General features: G+C 35.6%; 1 protein-coding gene across 2 annotated transcripts in view; it reads left to right on the top strand.

The window, feature by feature from the left end:
- EYA3 (EYA transcriptional coactivator and phosphatase 3) overlaps positions 1 to 19,377 on the top strand; it is an 85,898-nt gene that overhangs the window by 24,854 nt on the left and 41,667 nt on the right. For both annotated transcript variants that reach the window (XM_006173706.3, XM_006173707.3), the window contains exons 3-6: positions 6,799 to 6,842; positions 11,692 to 11,771; positions 15,963 to 16,029; positions 18,618 to 18,754. In XM_006173706.3, the coding sequence (XP_006173768.1) occupies positions 6,799 to 6,842; positions 11,692 to 11,771; positions 15,963 to 16,029; positions 18,618 to 18,754 (328 nt within the window). The remainder of the gene's footprint in view (positions 1 to 6,798; positions 6,843 to 11,691; positions 11,772 to 15,962; positions 16,030 to 18,617; positions 18,755 to 19,377) is intronic.

Raw genomic sequence — 19,377 nt, 5'->3', positions numbered from 1 at the left:
CTGGGTTGATTTAGAGGAGGGGAAACTGACTTTGTGTGTGAGAGTTAGATAAAGGAGGTGGTTCAGCATATAGGCTCTGAATTTGCAGGGGAGAGATAAGCAACTTTGACTCTTAGTTTGACCTCGTGATTTATGGTGCTGAATGGGCAAATACAGAATCTAAGAAAATATAGAACACTCATTAACTGTTAAAAATAATTAGAATAGGAAGAGTAAATGTCAGACTTTGAGGAGTAAAACAGATTTTCACAGGCCATAGCTGAAATCTAAAATTTGAGTGGAAAGAATGGTCCTGTCCCAATTTGATGATGACAAGTAAAGCCAAGATTTGTTTTTTTTTAACCTTTAATGAAGGTACTGGGAATTGAACCCAGGACTTCATGCGTGCTAATAAGCATGCACTCTACCACTGAGCTGTTACTCTGACCTCAAAGCCAAGATTTTTAACCCCATTGTTTACCTGTATACAGAGAGAAATGTTGCTGATGGGCATTACTGTTGGAGTTATTTTAGTACTGTTATTTAACTTGATGAGTTATCCCTCTCTTGTTGAATTCACTAGCTCTACTTTAAGATTTGTTCAGGTCATTGCACACAATGCAATATAAATCCTAATTTCAGGTTCTGTCTTTCACTTTTCCTTGTTGCCAGTCAGTCCTCAGTCCTCTGCACTTAGAAATGGTTCTCTCAGTGGTCATCACTATGTCTTCTTACCCCAGTCTTTATCTTTTTCAGCTGCTCTGAATCAGCTCATATTATTGTCCAAACTGGAACTCTATTGAAGAATGAAAGGGACCGCTAGCCTGACTTGGTTTTAGGAAGGAAGTGTAAATCAAGACTGTTTCTGGAGAATTGGAAGCACTTAAGTAACTCCTTTACAGCTATCAGGGTGCTTGCTAAACTCTAGTTTTAAAAGAGCATATATGCATAGGAAAAATTTTTAGAATATGCCAAACTGAGTGCTGATTATTTCATGGAGATTGTGGGGAATATATTTTATTTTATACATATCTGTATGGTTTGGATTTTTTAAAATATGAGCATATGTGCCTTTTGTATTTAAATTTTTAAAAGAAAATAATACCATAGACCAACGAGGCAGTGTGTGCATGCAACCATAGTGTGCTCTAAGCTAAAACATGGAAAAGGGGTGAAATTTGGGAAATATTCTTGACTGAGAACAATGAAAAGGACCTTAAAATTGTGTTTTTGGCTTGGAAGATAATGAGAAGAAAAAGATGGAACAAATGGCAAAAAGAGAACAACTATACTCAACTCCTAATTTTTGTCTTATCTATCAAGGAGAGACTTATTTTTAAGCCATCTTCTCATACCTGGATTAATGCAACAGCCTCCTTTGATTTTCTTGCATTGAATTTTGTCCCCTTCCTGGTCATTTACTATCTACACTTTATCAGAGTGATCTTTCTGAAATTCAGAGTGGATCATGTTTAAGGCCCTCTTGTTAGCCTCATAATAAAATTAAAACTTCTTAATCTGGTTTATAAGGACTTTCATGGTTAGGCTTCTTTTTACCTACACAGTCTGATTTTAAAATATATTTTGATTGATTGATTGATTGATTGTATTATTTAATTATTTTATTTTGACGGGGTTGGGAGAGATAATTAGGTTCTCTTTGCTTTACCTGTTTTCATTTTTCACACGTTAAGAACAATACGTGACTCCTTTCCCCACATACTACTCTTAAGGGAAACAGCCCCAGATTCCATCAGTTGCTGCATCAGATCAGAACCAGGATCTGATGTTCACTGGTTTGTACTAGATCCAAAAGTGACTTTTGGACCAGTAGCCTGTAAACTTAAAAAACATGTTTTTTGCCTCCTATCACAAGTCACGTCCCATATGCAATGGTGGAAAAGGCAGTTGTCTCTGCCACAGATTTTACCTTTCTCATAATTTGGAATGCCTCCTCTCACTCTCTACATACTAATTTCCTTATGCCAAGTCAAATTAATAATTAGATAATAATTGATAAGCATGATCAAAGAAAATGATATTAAGTGGTTTTTGTGTATAATTTCCCCTAGGTTATGTTCAAGCCCTTCCCTCTAGAATATAGAGTGTGACTTTCTAGTAAAGAGAGTGATATGCTTCTCTTTTTTTGGACAGTGCTCGATAAATTCTGACACAAACACCTTCCTTTTCATAGGGTTCATGCAGACTTCTGTTGGATTTATTATTCCTAAGATTACAGTTTATCTAGCACTAGTATGATTTAGGCTCTTGTTAAAACTTAGAATGTACTATAATTGTATACTTGTAAGTCATCTCATAATAATTCTGGAATGACATTTGAGATGCATAATATAATTTTTTTTATCTAGAAAGTGGTATTTTCTTAATCCTATCTTGAAAGTTTGGGGATTCAACTTCATTTTTGCTGTCTGTAATGATAACACTAAAATACAACAGCTGTATAGCACTTTGTCTTTCATAAATAGCTCTCTCTCATTCTTTTTTTTTTCTCCCCACTCTGTCCCCAGTTTCATTTTCACAGCAACCTAGTAAAGTAGGTAGTCGTATTTTTCTTTTACAGATGAGAAAACAGATGCGGAGAAGTAGGCATACTGTGAATAAGCTCTCAGAACTGAGCCTCAAACCTGTATATTCTGAATTTGTGCATTGGGTTGTTTGTATTCCCTTGCTCTGTTAATGTTTAAAGCATAATTATTTTTTTAGCAGAAGCGCAAATAGAACTCTGATTCGTGAATTTGCCAGTGGTTCTTCTTTTTTGTGTTATCTTTAGTCATAACATACCTGTAAGATTATGTCATTTTTTAAAATAACAACTTTATTGAGATACAGTTCATATCCATTTTAAAGTATATAGTTCGATGATTTTTAGAATATTCGGAGTTCTGCAACTATCACCAGAATCGATTTTAGAACATTTTCTTCGCTCCAGAAAGAAACTCCTGTGTACCCATTAGCAGTCACCTGTCCCCAACACTCCCAACCCTCCAACCCTAGGCAACTACTAATCTACTTTTCATTTTACCTGTTTGTGGATATTTCATATAAATAGCATCATGCAATATGTGGTCCTTTGTGACTGGCTTCTTTCACTTAGTATAATCTTTTTAAGGTTCATTCGTGTTGTAGCATGTATAATTACTTTTATTACTGAATATTGTTTTATTATATAGATTTATTTTATCACTCATCATTTTATTTATATAGATTTATTTTATCATTTATCATTTCATTTATTATTTTATTTATCCATTTATCTGTTCATAGACACTGGGGTTATTTTCACTTTGGGGCTATTTTGAGTAATGCTGTTGTGAACATTCATGTTCAAGTTTTTGTGTGAACATATGTTTTCATTTCTTTTGGTTATATAGCTAGGAGTGGGATTGCTGAATTATATATGGTAACTCTCTGTTTAATTTTTTGAGGAACTGCTAGACTGTTTTCTTCCTAAGTAGCTCCGCTATTTTACATTCTGTCGGTTTCTGGATTGTATTGTGTGAACACATCTCTTTGAAATCCAGTGATTTTTATTATTGAAGTATAGTTGATTTACAGTGTTGTGTCAGTTTCTGGTGTACAGCAGAGTGATTCAGTTATACATATATATATTCTTTTTCAGATTCTTTTCCATTATAGGTTATTGCAAGGTATTGAATATAATTCCCTGTGCTATACAGAAGAACCTTGTCTGTCTATTTTATATATAGTCTTGTGTATCTGTTAATCTCAAACTCCTAATTTATTTCCGCCTATCCCTTTGGTAGCCATATTTCTTTTCTATGTCTGTGAGTCCATTTCTGTTTTATAAATAAGTTCATTTGTATCATTTTTTAAATTCTACATATAGGTAATATATGATATTTGTCTTTCTCTTTCTGACTTCACTTAGTATGGTAATCTCTAGGTCCATCCGTATTGCTGCAAATGGCATTATTTCATTCTTTTTTATGGCTGAGGGGTAGTCCATTGTATACATATACCACATCTTCTTTGTCCATTCATCTGTCAATGCACACTTAGGTTATTTCCATGTCTTGGCTATGTATATAGTGCTGCTATGAACATTGGGGTGCATGTATCTTTTTGACTTAGAGCTCTCTCTGGATATATGCCCAGGAGTGAGATTGATAAATCATATGGTAACTCTATTTTTAGTTTTTTAAGGAACTTCCATACTGTTCTTCATAGTGAGTGCATCAAACTACATTCTCACCCACAGTGTAGCGGGGTTCCCTTTTCTCCACACCCTCTCCAGCATTTATTGTTTGTGGACTATTGAATGATGGCCATTCTGACCGGTATGAGGTGATACCTCATTGTAGTTTTGATTTGCATTTCTCTAGTAATTAACAATGTTGAGCATCTTTTCATGTGCCTGTTGGTCATCTGTATGTCTTCTTTGGAGAAATGTCTATTTAGATCTTCTGCCCATTTTTTGATTGGGTTGAGTTTTTGTTGTTGAGTTTTATGGACTGTTCATATATTTTGAAAATTAAGCCCTTGTCAGTCGCATTGTTTGCAAATATTTTCTCCCAGTCCATAGTTGTCTTTTTGTTTTGTTTATGATTTCCTTTGCTGTGCAAAAGCTTGTAAGTTTAAGTCCCACTTATTTTTGCTTATTTTGAATTAGTTTACCTGCCACTAGTGCCAAGGTAGCACATGCTTCCTATCCCTGACTTATACGAGGACATAATTGCCGAAATCAAGGTGAACAATGGGCCATGAAAAGTACAAACTTAGGTGGTAACATATCTTCCTTCCTCAGACTTTTTATGTTTAGTAGATATGATGTTAGGTGCATTTTCTCCATTTCTATTTAAATACATACTCTTTGTACTTAGTTGGCACTGTCATAAATAGAAAGTGAAAAAGCATAGTTCTTTCTTGAGAGGTCATTATAGTATATTTAAAATTTTTGCTCCAGGGCTTTTTTGTGTGTGAAAGTTCATTAGCTAAATTTGTTACTCTGTGGCTCTAGTAAAATTAAGACTGTGGTAAGTTAAATTCCTCAGTGCTCTGGTTTTCTTTGTGTGGATTACTGTTCCGGAGACCATAGACTGTTTTGCCTACTCAACCAACCATCTCGTAAATTCATTTCTTTGATTGCAAGGAAGATGAGAGCCTATATTTTGTCATTTATGAAATTATGCAGGCCAGTAAACTAAATGGGTGAATTTTTCTTGTCTTTAGCTTTGCAGTTTCCAGTCAAAACACCATTTTCCAGTGTTAACTCAAGTCAGCACATTTTTCTCGCATGTCTTTCAGTGAGGTTATGTCATACATTTGTAATAGAGTTAAATTCTTTTGTCATAGTATGTATACCATCCTGGGATCCCTTGACCTCCTGGTTGGTTTATGGTATCTTTTATCGTGTAGGAGTTTTGGATTTTTGTATAGTCAAATCTGTTTTCTCCTTTATGGCTTTTGAATTTCATATGCTTAGTAAGGGTTGTTCTCCCTCAAGGGTTTTGTTTTTGTTTTTGTTTTCTTTTTTCTTCATGTGCTTCTGTAATTTTGTTTTTAAGTTTTGAGAGGTATTTTTAATGCCCCTTTTTTCTTTATTTTATCTTTGTTGGTACATACGAAAATTAAAGCACATTCTATAACGTTTTGATATGCCATAAGCAAGAAACCAAAAGTATTTGCTTTATTTATTTTGTCATGTTTTCTCATGAGGAATGTCCATGAAAAATTGTTTGGGCCTTGTATTTATTATCTACCTTGTTTGAAATGTTAAATTTAATCATATTAAATAACTATATTCTCTCCTGATAAATTTGTTTAAAATTATTTAGTGGGGTTTCTGCTTTTGTGAGTACTTACTTTTTGTACTGGGTTGGCAGTACTCTTTGTAGTTTGTCAGCCTGCAATACTTTTAAGTATTCATAATTTGTATGGCCAAGCATAATAACATTCTACTATAGTTATTCTAGTCAGAGAGCTCTAAAATCAGATACTTTGTAATATGAAAGAGCAGGGGGAAAACCATTAGTAGTGTTAACCATAGATCTTCCATTTGTGAATTCTTAAACTGTTTGAATGGAAATGCTTTCACCTCAGAAGGAATTAGAAAAGATGAAAATATAGGAAAAAAACCAGGATAGTGTGAAGAATATTTTTTAAATTACCAGTAACCTGAAAAGAGTTTATGTTTTGGGGAGGATATAGCTCAGTGATAGAATGTGTGTCTAGCAAGCACAAGGTCTTGGGTTCAATCCCCAGTACCTCCATTAAGATAAATAAATACAATCTAATCACCATCACTCCCCACCCCCCCGAAAAAAGTATACAGTGCTATATGTTGACTGTATCTCAATAAAACCAGGAGAAGAAAGAAAAAAAATTTTTTAAGGTTTATTTTTATTCTTGGCATGTAAGTAATTTAAGTATAAAGACATTTCTGTTAAATAAGTGAGTAGATGCTAGCAAGTTTGCCATACTTACTGTATAATCACTTGTCTGTTAAAATTTAAAACTAACCTGTTTGTATCCAAGTTTGGTTACTTTATCAGGGTAAACATCCTATCTTGAGTGAAAATCCTGGTAAACACTTTACCTTGAATCTGAAAAATACTTTTTTCATTCCAAAAAAAAAAAAAGAAAGAGCCCCATTTGAAAAACGAAGAAGTTGATCTCTAACTCTTAAATATAACAAAGATTCATTTAATAAATCTAAGCAAAGCAAAATGAAATAGTTACCCTGTAATTTATTAGTTAATACTGGGCTGCCATTTGAGTAGCTAGAAAATTTCAAAAACAGATCGCTACATTGATGCCTTTGTATATTTATTTTTGCAGGTGAAAAAAGCCAAGATGCAGGAATCAGGAGAGCAAACTTTAAGGTATGGGAAGTTGAATGTCTTTTTAATGATCCACTTAAAATTTTACTGGTTAGTTTACATATAGCATGATTTGGGTTGACAGCCCACTTTTTGCTTTTAGCATCAGTCTTCAGGTTTCGAAATTATTTGGTTTAAGGTGAAAAAGTTTGTCCTTGAAACACGTAAGTACTGGTTTTTTTCTTATTTACTCATTATTTACTCAACAGTGTGATCTTCTCTCTCAGATCCTGTGATATGTGGAGGAGACACAATGATGAATATTATTCAGTCAGATGTACAGTGTACAAAATAGGGGGAGAAAGCAGAATTAAAGGAAATCCAAGGGATTAATCATTAATTACCAAGTGGATATGGGACACCTTAGTCATTAGCTCCACTCCCCTTTAAGACAAGAGGCAGATTCTTGGCACGTCACGCTCTGGCTTCCACGACACCATGATTTTCAGTTTTCCACAGTTCTTACCTCCTATCGTTTGACTACCAACCATATGAACTAGGAACTGCATCCCTTCTAACATCTTAATTTCAAGAAACCTACTCTTACACCACCACACACACTGTCATTCCAGCTCATTTATACTACTGTCATGCTAGCCTCATGTCATACTGTATACTTCTAGTTTTAAATAATCTATCATATTTTCACTATCAACCATTAACACTTCCCTCAAAAAAGACTTCAGTATTGTCCTTATGCTGCTGAAATTGTAAGACCTATTACTTTAATCAGTCCCTTACAAACATTCTTAACTTTCTTTCCCTTTTCCCTGTCATCCTTCTTTACCCAAACCTAAAGTTTAACAACCCTAGTCAAACCCAGCTATCTACTGATTCCATCCTTATTCCCAATCATCTGAACCTTGTGAGAGAAAAACAGAAAACTATGCTGACTGGTCTCAGTTTCCATTCATGAGTACATCTCAACAGGCACTTAAACACTCTTGATGGTCCAATCACCCTTCCTGGTTTGTTGTATTTCCTAGTCTCTAAAATCATTTTTCTTCTCTTCTCTCCCCCTATTCCCATTTACTCAGCTGGCGATCTTTCTCCCTAATTCAAAGAGAAATTAGAAACAGGAGCTACCTCATTTGTCTGTTACCAAGTCTACCCCCTAACTGCTTCTCTATAATATTCTCTGCTGCCCTTTTCTCTGAAGTTAATTCCCCAGCTCTTACCTAAGGCTGACCTCTCCAGTTGTACTATGGGACCTTTCACTTTCATCTTTTCCGGCAGTATCCCTTCTCTCCTTCAGCAGCTTCTTTATTGTGGTAAAAATACATAGCATAAAATTCACCATTTTAGTCATTTTTAAGTGTATGATACAGTGGTATTAAGCATATTCACTTTGTTATGCAACCATTACCCCCTCCAGAACATTTTTCATCTTCCCAAATGGAAACTCTGTATTCATCAAACAATAAGTCTCCACTTACCCCTTCTCCCAGCTCCTGTTAACCACTATTCTGCTTCCTGTCTCTATGATTTGACTACTCTAAGTAGTTCATATTAGTGGACTCATAAATTACCTATATGTGACTGGCTTGTTTCATTTAGTAGAATGTCTTCAAGGGTCATCCAAGTTGCAGCATGTGTCAGAATTTCCTTCCTTTTAAAGGCTGAGTAATATTCCATGTGTGTCTGTACCATATTTTGTTTATCCACTTGTTGGTTGTTTGTGTTAACTGTTGACAAGAGTTCCATTGAATGGAGTGAGATATTGGTGATGCTCACTTTTGGAGTTTGGGTGTTTTTGCTCTTTTTTGGAGGAGGATTATTTTATTTTAGAATATTTAGATTATTTTATTTTTTTTTTTTTCCCATCAGGCACACATTGTTTATGTAACTGAACATAATTTTATTTTGAGGCAGTACGTAATTTTTCTAGATACCATTTAAAATATTTAACAAAATGCTGGACTTAATTTACTGTCTTGGCGCTATTGTTTCTGTTTAATCTCTAGAAAGTCAGTTGAATATTTAGGGGGTTTTACTGTAAGATTCCAAATCCATCACATACCAGACCATCCAAATATACCTTCTAAGGTACAGAATCTAGAAATAATCTTTCAACAGCAGATATAACAGTGAACCCCCAGACTTATTTATATAAAAGACCAGTCATTATAGTAAGAAATGTGAAGTTCTTTTTTCAGTTTGTACCTTTCTCCTTGGAATCCTATTTGAATAGGTATAAGATGGGGCCCAGAAAACTATTTTTTACCCGTCATTCAGGTAATTATAAGAAATCAGCCATTTGGGGAAATAATGATATAACTATTAAGTATGATTTCTTACCCTTACCCTTCAATTCCCATTGTTACATCTTGGAATAGTATATATTAAGTGCTATTCCAAAAATATAGGCATTTGAGTAAATAGATTAAAATAAACTTTGATGGACATTTAGGTTGCTTCCATGTCTTAGGTATTGTATATAGTGCTTCTGTGAATGTTGGGGTTTTTTGAATCTTTTTGAATTAGAGTTCCCTCCAGGTATATGCCCGGGAGTGGGATTGCTGGATCATAGAAGTCTAGTTTTTTGAGGAATCTCCATACTATTTTCCATAATGGCTGTACGAATCTACATTCCCACCAGCAGCATAGGAGGGTTCCCTTTTCTCCATACCCTCTCCAGCATTTATCGTTCATGGACTTTTTAATGATGGCCATTCTGACTGGTGTGAAGTGATAACCTCACTGTAGTTTTGATTTGCATCTCTCTGATAAATAGCGATATTGAGCATTTTTTCATGTGCCTATTGGCCATTTGTATGTCTTCATTGGAGAATTGCTCGTTTAGGTCTTCTGCCCAATTTTGGATTGGGTTGTTTGTTTTTTTGTTATTAAATTGTATGAGCTGCTTATATATTCTGGAAATTAAAAAGCAACTTAAATGCCCATCGACAGATGTCTGGATAAAGAAGTTACGGTATATTTATGCAATAGAATACTACTCAGCCATAAAAAAGAATAAAATAATGCCATTTGCAGCAACATGGTTGGACCTAGAGATCATCATTCTAAGTGAAGTTAGCCAGAAAGAGAAAGGAAAATATCATATGATATAACTCATATGTGGAATCTAAAAAAAGAAAAGAAGACACTAATGAACTCATCTACAAAACAGAAGCAGACTCACAGACATAGTAAACAATCTTCTGGTTACTGGAGGAAACAGGATGGGAAGGGATAAATTTGGGAGTCTGAGATTTGCAAATGCTAGCCACTATATATAAAAGTAGATTTAAAAAAAAAAGCCAGTTTCTGCTGTATAGCACAGGGAACTATATTCAATATCTTGTAATAACCTTTAATGAAATAGAATATGAAAATGAATATATGTATGTGTACGCATGACTGGGACATTGTGCTGTACGCTAGAAATTGATACATTATAACTGACTGTACTTCAGTTTTTAAAAATGTATAAATTTTAAGTAAATAATTTTTTTTGAACTTCGTCTTTGGATTTACCTTAAAAATTAATTACATCTGAGGAAAAATTGTTTGAACATTCAGAATATACCAGGAAAAGAAAACTTTATTGATAGTATACTTGGATATTAGAGGTCCATTAGAGGTCCATTCAGAAAAGATATGAGAGCATTAAGAATTTTGGTGCTACATATTTTTTTAATAAATAACACTTCTTTTTAAAATTTTGCTGTGTAGAAACTACTCTTACCTTTTATCAGTCAGTCTTATCTTTTGCGATATGTAGAGCGTCTGGGACAGTGTCCTCCACTTCTCCCTAGAATATAGAACAGCAGAGAGGATTTCTTGCTAGGGAACATGAATGAGGGAAGGAAGGAAGCCTGGGCTGGGGACAAGTTGTAGTATAATAATGCTAGCTAATGTTACACTTTACTTACTCTGTTCTAGTCTCTGCTCTAAGTACTTTTCATGTATTAACTCATTAATCCATATAACAGCCTTAAAAGGTAGGTTCTATAATTATCCCTCATTGACAGTTGAAGGAACTGGAGCACAAAGAAGTTCAACGGCTTAAGTCATAAAACTAGATTTGACAAAGTAGAGTATGAATCCAAGCAGTCTAGTTCTAGAATCTACACTCTTAAGCACTGTGCTTTACTGGTAGTTGAGGGAATAACTGCAGAGTGGAATGTAAGGTAGAAGGAAGAGGGAGGGCATTGTGAGGGATGAAAATTAATATAATCTCTATTCTAGAATTTCATTGAGAATCTTCCCAACATTAAAATGTCTAACATAATGACATGCTCCCAGTTTACACGATTTATTGTATGCAGTTTTTTCTTAATTTGCCTTATAAATTAAAAAAATAGATGTTGCTAAGTTTTGGTTTTATAACAAATAAAAATTTGGGTTTTTATTATAAGACAAAAAGTTGGGGGGAAGAGCAATATACTGGGATGCACCATTTTACGGTTCAGAACCCCTTCTTGGAAGCAAGCATGTATAATTTGAAAAGACTTCTCAAGTGATTATGAGAACCACTGTCTGAAATCAGGCATCTCTGTACTTTCTTTCTGTGGTATTTTGGAAACAAAGTGACAGCAGTTTGAGGTATTATGGAATTTTTCTTTTACCACATGGTCTTTAGAGAAAATCTGACCTACCTGTGGCTTAGCTGGAATTTCTGAGTAATATAAAAACTGAAGTGGTCTAGGGATATGACAAAAAGCAGTAGAATGCTGAGGATATTATCCCTGGCCCTAGCTCTTTAGGTAACTGCTATAAAACAAGAATAAATATATCATGAAGTAGACTTACCTTGCCTCTTACCTGGGAAGAAATTGGTTTGATTTAATTACTTTTAGCAATGCAGCAAATCAATCAGCAACTAATATATTCATTTTGGTTTTCCTAGTCAAGTAAGCAACCCTGAAGTCAATGATCAGAAACCTGAAACTTCAAGCCTTGCTTCAAACCTTACTATGTCAGAGGAAAGTAAGTACTATGTTCTGTGCATGATGGAGGAGGTAGTCCTATAACCAGGTGATGCTATTCTTTTGTAATTGGTTTTCACTTATTGCCTTGTTTGTCCCAGAATTCCAGAAGCCTTTCGTGTGTGTTTGCGTGAGTGTGTGTGTGTGTGTGTGTCTGTCTGTCTGTCTGTCTGTATCCTTATGCTCTCCTATAAGCTTTGTTGACATATCAGCTGAAGAACAAAATCACATGGAATCCACTCACTGAAGGAGTCACACTTGGTGATTTTGTTTTTGTTTGGACATTGGTTGGTCTAAAGGTAATAAATAGTGCTTTACTCAAAACAAGAAAAGTTTGTGGGCCAGCCTCTGACTGGTCCTCCAGAGGGCTTGATATTTTTCCACATTTCAAATAACCAAGTAATTCTACCTATCAATCTAAGCCAAAAAAAGAAAAATAAACCCCTGAGAGCCCAAGACTGATACTGGGCCCTGAGGGAGATCCAGCTCAGTAAGATAACACCCTCCACTTACCAACCCTTATACTCCTGTGGAACAGTTGTATTCATGCATTAGACAAAAATCTGTGGTATGTTCTGTGGTTTTTTCTTGTGGAGACCTAAACTTTCTCTAGCATACCATGGTGGTATGATCCATAGGGCAAGTAGTCCTTGAAATTAAATAGCTATGCCATTCCATATTTTAATACACATTTTAAAAGAGTAAATTTGTATTAAGACACTATAAAAAGACACTTGTTTAGGAGATATTTCTTAAGATGATTATGCTTAATCTTATATGTATCTCATGTATTAAGCAATGATGTGCCTTTTTTAAAAAATTGGTATGTCTTGAATTGTGTATATTATTTCCCCAAAGATAACTGTTTCATTGGTTCTCAAACTTTTAGTGTACTTAGGAATCAAGTGGAGTCCTTGTTTGTAATGCAGAATTCTAGCCTCATCTTTAGTGATTATCATTCCGTAGATCTGATGTGGATGGAAATGCTGCGTTTTTAAGAAGATAGCTCTAGGTAATGCTGACGTGTGTGGGAAACTGTCCATGTAGTGGGGAACTGCTCTAATCAATGAAAAGTATCTCCTCTAATTTTTTGAATATCTCACTCATCCCCAAGAAAAAGAGCTGTTCCTTATATACTTCAGGGCCCAGAAGTAAGTTTTCTTGCTCCTTACAAATCATTTCTTTCCTTTTTTTCCTTCAAAAACTCTAGTTCCTTTGAAGTCTGTATTATGCCTCCCCCTACCTTTCTTTATACCTCAGACTGAAGTCCTAGTCTTTTATCTTTTAAAAACTAGATCTTCTTTGTTTTCTTTTCCATCCATACTCTTGCTTTTCTTGGTAATTTCAACATCCATGTAGATGACCTATCCAATACCCATAATGTCCCTCTTGCTTTCCTGTCCCTTCTTACTCAGCATACATTCTATGGTTCTTTACCATAATTACTCCCTTACAAATACCTTCAATAATTTTGCCTCTTGTACACTCCTTGCTAAACCCCAGTCCTAATTTAATCCAACTCTTTACCTTCTGTATAAGTTCATTCAAATACCTAAATATTATTGAATAAATTATACACCTGGCTGACTGTTTACTTACAGGGCCTCAAGTGGACACCCAACATGCTTGAAAATCCTACTACATTTCCCTAATGAATTTTGCCTTTTAATATTTCATACCACTTCTTTTCTCTCACAGTACCCATGCTCACTCACCTTTCCCCATAATTAACTGATGACCCCTTCTCAGACAGAAGCTGTCTCACAGGACGCTCCCTTATTATTGTATACCACCACCACCAGATCTTCAGGCCTACCTGAGTTTGTACTCATGTTTCCTTGCTTTGTTCTTGTCAGAATGGAAATAGTATTCTTGGCTCCTGTCAAAGATAAGACCTTTTATTTGTGCTTTATATTCTGTCTGTTCTCACCTCCTCCAAGGACTTGGGTACTGTGATTATCCTAATATCATTCCTGCATCATTATGTTCTTCTCTTCTTAATCCATCCTGTCAATAAAGAGACACGATCCAGTGTCTATGATCTTAAAACACAAACAAAACCCTCCTTTGGCTCCACAGCCCCCACTAGTGGTAGACCTCCTCTTTGTTCCATGACCTATTGGAACCTCTGGAGAGAGTTGCCCTCACTTGCTTTCTCACCTCCCCTTCATTCTTCAACACTCTCAAATTTAGTTTCTACCACCACTCTTCCAATGAAATTGCTTTTATCAGCGTCATTAGTTACTTTCAGTAACTGAAAGTAGTAGTTCTAGTGGACATTTCTGTATCCTCATATCCTGCCTCTCACCATTTTTCTCCCACCTTTCTCCTTTGCTGGCCTTTCTTCCACTGTCTGAACTCTGAATGTTGGTGGGCCTCAGGATTTGGTTCTAGTCCACCATCTTTGCTCTTTCTGCATCCTCTCACCCATTACAATAAGTATTTTATACATTGTTATTGAATTCCAGATTTGTATTTCTAGTCTGAGTTCTCCCCTAATTCCATTTGTGTATCCAACTGCCTTCTTGACATCTCCACTAGATGTCTAAAAGGAAAGTCATATTTAAAATGTGTGAAAAGTTTTTTACTCCCCTAGCGCTCATCAAATCTGTTCTCTTCCCAAATGTCTCCATCTTAGGAAGTGGGTTAACTCTCCCTCCAGTTGTTCAGACTGAAAACATAGGAATTATTCTGTATTCCCCTGTTTTCCTCATTCCTTTCATACAAATTCATCAGGCAGTCATGTTAATTTTACCTTCAGAATATATTTCAAGGTTTTGCCTCATCTCCACTGCCACTACTTTAGTGTAATTAAGTAGATTATGCTTTGACTCTTTATAATCCTTTCATGGTTTCAAGGCTCATTCATTCACTAGTGAAGTGAAAATTGGCCTAAATCTCCCAGTATGTTTTGTTGATCTCTTCTAGAATTAAGTTAAATCAGAGGAGGAGAAGAGCTTGGGTTTTTGAAAGTACTTGTCGACAGAGAAGGAAACATTTTGTAGAATTGAAATGAACTTACATTCTATGTGATGGATGGTAAGAACTTTAGAACTAATTGGGATCCCCTTCATTTTTGTCAAAATGGTTATGGATGAACATAATCTACACATTGCTTTAATTATTTTCAAAGACTGAACAACGGCAATGGACAGGATTCATGATAAACTCACAGATGTTGGTTTGTCTTACTGTTGGGCATGAATTGGCTCCTCGTCTGCTCTTGATCAGGGCTCCCTTTTTGGGTCAGACACTCAGGGTACCCAGCTGGACCTAAAGTTGGTTGGTTCACCCTTAGTCCCTATTCACAGTAGAGCATCCCCCTTTCCAGATGTTGAAGGAAGTTCTTCAACAGCTCGGGAGTGTGGTCCAGACTCTGTATGATGTACCTGTCTACAATATGGACTGAAATAGTGCTAATAATGAATAGGATTCTGCTACCTGTCAAACTTGAGTTGAATAATTTACAGCGTTTATCCCTGATGAAATCACGAGGGTCGAGACTTCAGAGTGCCTATTCTAGATGAAGTCATGGGGGTCAGGAGGACACTAGGTGTGAAAGTCTCTTTACTAGATAGTTTAACAGAACATCATAGCAGTTCCTCAGGTCTGCCTCTGCTTTGCCAAACTGAAAGTCTTTACCACAAAGCTGATAAAATAGTAATATAGAAGCATACTTGCATCTTTTCTACTATTAATTATATACAGCAATAGTTTTCTAATAAAATTGGGTACTTGCCCCAAATCTGTCTTCCTGCAGGTCATTCTTATGAACTTTTACTCATTCTAGGGTTTGGGTAAGCACCCAAAGAAATGAATAAGCTGAAGAAGAAGTGTAATTCCTAGACATGGATCTTGTATTTTAAGTTTGCCTGTGAGCACAGTAGAGAACTTAGGAAGTTCCTTCATCTCTGGTTTTAGATCAGTGATAGATAAAGGTAGAGATTAGTTGATGCTAACCTTCAGCTGTTTCCCATACCCCCTGCATTCTAGCTTCTTTTACTGTCTCTCAAAGTCTCTATACCCATTGTTAGAAGAGTGAGGTATTTCCTACTGCATAGTCTTTCTAAATTTCTGATGTCCAAGCTGTATTCTGTTAATTAGTTTGAAAGACTATACAGTGAGACATGAAATTTTCCCATTTCATTTTTGAAGTGTTCTAACTTTTTACCTGGTGATATCTTTCTTTCAGTTATGACATGCACCGATTACATCCCTCGCTCATCCAATGATTATACCTCACAAATGTATTCTGCAAAGTAAGTCAAATAATTATTTCAAAAATCTATTTGTTTTTTCTCTAGACTCATTGCAAATTTTATTGCAGAATTTAACTTGATATTTAAGTTATTAAATTGACATTTAATTTATTTTCACCTCTCTTGTTCTCTGTCCCTACTCCAATTTTTTTTATTCCCTCTAAATATAGAATCTATGTAACATCCTTTTAAAAAGTAGATAGTTGTCTGGAAAAGATCACTGTTACCCAGGAGCTCACTTGAAATGAATAGATAATGAACATGTAAAATACTGTTAGTGATCAAACATATCACTGATTGACCTCTGATTATTCTCTCTCTGGTCTATTAATAGACAGATCAATTTAAAAAAGCTGAAGCCAGTCTCAGACTGGACTTCTCAGCCTAATAATATGTTCAGTTTATTGTTTTAGGAGTGTCCTCAGAGTAGAACTAGGCTTGAAATTAGGTTTAGTGGATTGAAGTCACTGAGAGGCAGTATTTTCGGCCTTCAGGGGGTAGGAGCAGCATTTAAGATCTACTAAGTTAATCATCCCCAAGATGAGTAGGTGCAGAACAGTGTGTATACCAAGCTACCTGTTGTGCTTTGATAAAGAGTGAGCCTGCACATACATAGATACAGGCAAGTGTGCTTTATTAAACTAGGATAAACTCTTATGTGCTTACATAGGCAGGATTTTATAAAGAAATTGGTACCAGAGATGAGTGTTGCCTGTGAGACTATTACAAAAAGAAAACTTTTTATTTTCCTTTTTGTGCCCTTTTGAATTTTGCATCGGTTAAAAAAACAAATAAACTAATTGGAGAACGCATAGTTCTCCAAATTCTAATCTGGTATTAACACTAATAGCATCCTTGGGCCAGTCATTTTCACTTGGCTTTCTTCTTTGTGAGGTCACTGAACCGATTCTCTGAGATCACTGGGAAGGAGATAAGAAAATAATTTGAGCTATAAAGATACCATGTGAAAAAGAGTATTATGATTTTTATCATATCTGGAGATTAATCCATTTGAAATCACTAAGATTTTAAATTATTCCCATGAGATTTGATCATCAACTACAGCCTGAGCTATTTCTTGGTTTCAGATCTGGCTAATAGAAATACTCAAATTCAATGTCTTAAAATCTACTGCGATGTGAATATGTTGCATATTCCAAGTTCATTCATTCATTCAAATATTTGCATACCTGCTGCATTCAGGACACTTTATTAGCTATGCCGTCTATCTTAATGCAGACCTCCTTATCACTTATCTAAAGCATTTCATTTTTTAACTGCCTCTATTTCCATGTTCTCCCCTTCTAATCTGTTTTACAAAGTGATATCAAACTAATCTTTATTAAAGAACAGCTTTGCTCAACAGTGACTCCCAGTTGTTTCATATTTGTCTGAACACTTTTAGCCTGATATTCAAGATCTTTGCTGTCTATCTCTTCACTTGCTACTTCCCTTCCTTTTCTATACTTCCCTTAATAAAACCTACGCTCCTTGCAGGCTGAAGCCCTTGCTTTCCCTTCCTCTGTACCTTTGCCAGAGTTTTTCTCTTTTCCGAACACCCTTTCTTTCCCATTTTTGCTCTTTCTGTCTGCTAAGCTCACAGACCACTTTTTTTTAATAGACTTCCTTCATTTTCTCCTCCCCCAAAACTGAAAAAAAATCTTTTTCCCTTCTGAAACACCCCTTTCCCTCCCAATATTTTATTGTTGTGACCTATATGGTACATATGACACTTACTTTCTTACATTATAAATACAGCATAACTCACCAAATAAAATAACTGATGTCTAAAAATTCAATGCATAGAATGTGTCACCGTCTTATTCCGTGAATGAAATGACCAGGTCATCTAGTTTAAAATCCCGGAAGTTTCACTGTTGAATTCAGATCTCTAGCTAAACCAGATGTGATTGGCACCAACTGGTGGCAGTGTACTCCGGCTTAAATATCTGCCAGGCAATTCTATCTTTTCTACGACTCCCCAGATTTTATATGTTATATTGGTCCTATTTTGTAGTCTTGATCTGGGGATATTGGGTCCACCCCTACTCCCAGTTTTCTTAAGGTTGCTTGCCTTTTCTCTGCCAGCCTCACCCCCTTTTCCAAGTCCCACTTTCCTCTCAGAACTTTAGTTTGGCCCAGAGGGCTAGGTAGACAGTGGAGCCAGTTGCCAACCCTGTTCTATCCAGTCTTCTGTCATTTCAGGGTTTAGACATAATATTCAGGTATATAAATAATATAATATTTAGACATAGTATATCTCTATATTTAGACATAAGGGCATATAAAGGTTTAATCCATACTTGTATCTCACGTAGGGCCTTGTACATAGCACACCGCAAATGTTTGTAGCATAATAATTGGACCTTGGGAGGATATTTGAAACTTTTTAAATTTTCTATAAAATTGTTTGTTAGGTAGATTATGAGTAGAACCTGGAAAGGAAAAAATAGTTCTACTTTCTGACCACAGTGAGAGACATTTAATGTGGAAGGTTAGTCTCCTTACTGCTGATTCTTTGCTGTTAGTATTAGCTATTTCTCATGTGTTTTTCACATGAAAGTTTTTGTTTTCTTGAACTTTTCTAGACCTTATGCACATATCCTCTCAGTTCCTGTTTCGGAAACTGCTTACCCTGGGCAGGCTCAGTACCAGACACTGCAGCAGTCTCAACCCTACGCTGTCTACCCTCAGGCAACCCAAACGTATGGACTACCTCCTTTCGGTAAGACATCCTATTGAAAGCCGTTTCTAAGAATGTTGATTTTATCCCCCAGAAACTTTTGCTCTTTGCCCTAAAAGCAAGGATGACTGATCAGGAAGCTGAGAGATGGGTTGTTCTTGGCAGAGCATCTCCTCAGTAGGTGTGATAGAAGCTGGGTGTGCAATTTTCCAACAGTATATTTGATGCATATAACATAAAATCATAACTTTCAATACTCATATGATTACCAAAATTGAACTATTTCCAAGATACTAAGTCTTGACTGTGAAGCTTGGAATCTTCGGGTATTTGGAAAATCTTTGAGGAATTACTATTGATTTGACTTAACTTCAGACAAAACATGGTAACATAATAAATATATTTTGAGGTGATTAATTTCTTTCTAAAACCTAGTCTAAATATCCAGATAGAAAGATGCCTTATAGTTCTCTCTCTTTTCTTGTCAGTTTCTCTCTCTCCTTCCTCCCCCTGCCCCAAACTGATCAGTTGTTGCTCTGCTAAACCAAAAAGTCATCTTAGAAGGCAAAATCCCTAGTTTTGTACAGCCTTATCATGTGTATAGAGAGTTTTGTTCTTTGGTTCTAGGTATCTTAGACATGAACTATAAATTAGAATGATTTACT

Source organism: Camelus ferus, chromosome 13 (genome assembly GCF_009834535.1).
Source record: "Camelus ferus isolate YT-003-E chromosome 13, BCGSAC_Cfer_1.0, whole genome shotgun sequence".
Lineage (NCBI taxonomy): Eukaryota > Metazoa > Chordata > Mammalia > Artiodactyla > Camelidae > Camelus > Camelus ferus.
The sequence above is the reverse complement of the archived record's forward strand: the minus strand, read 5'-3'. Positions and strand labels throughout refer to the sequence as shown.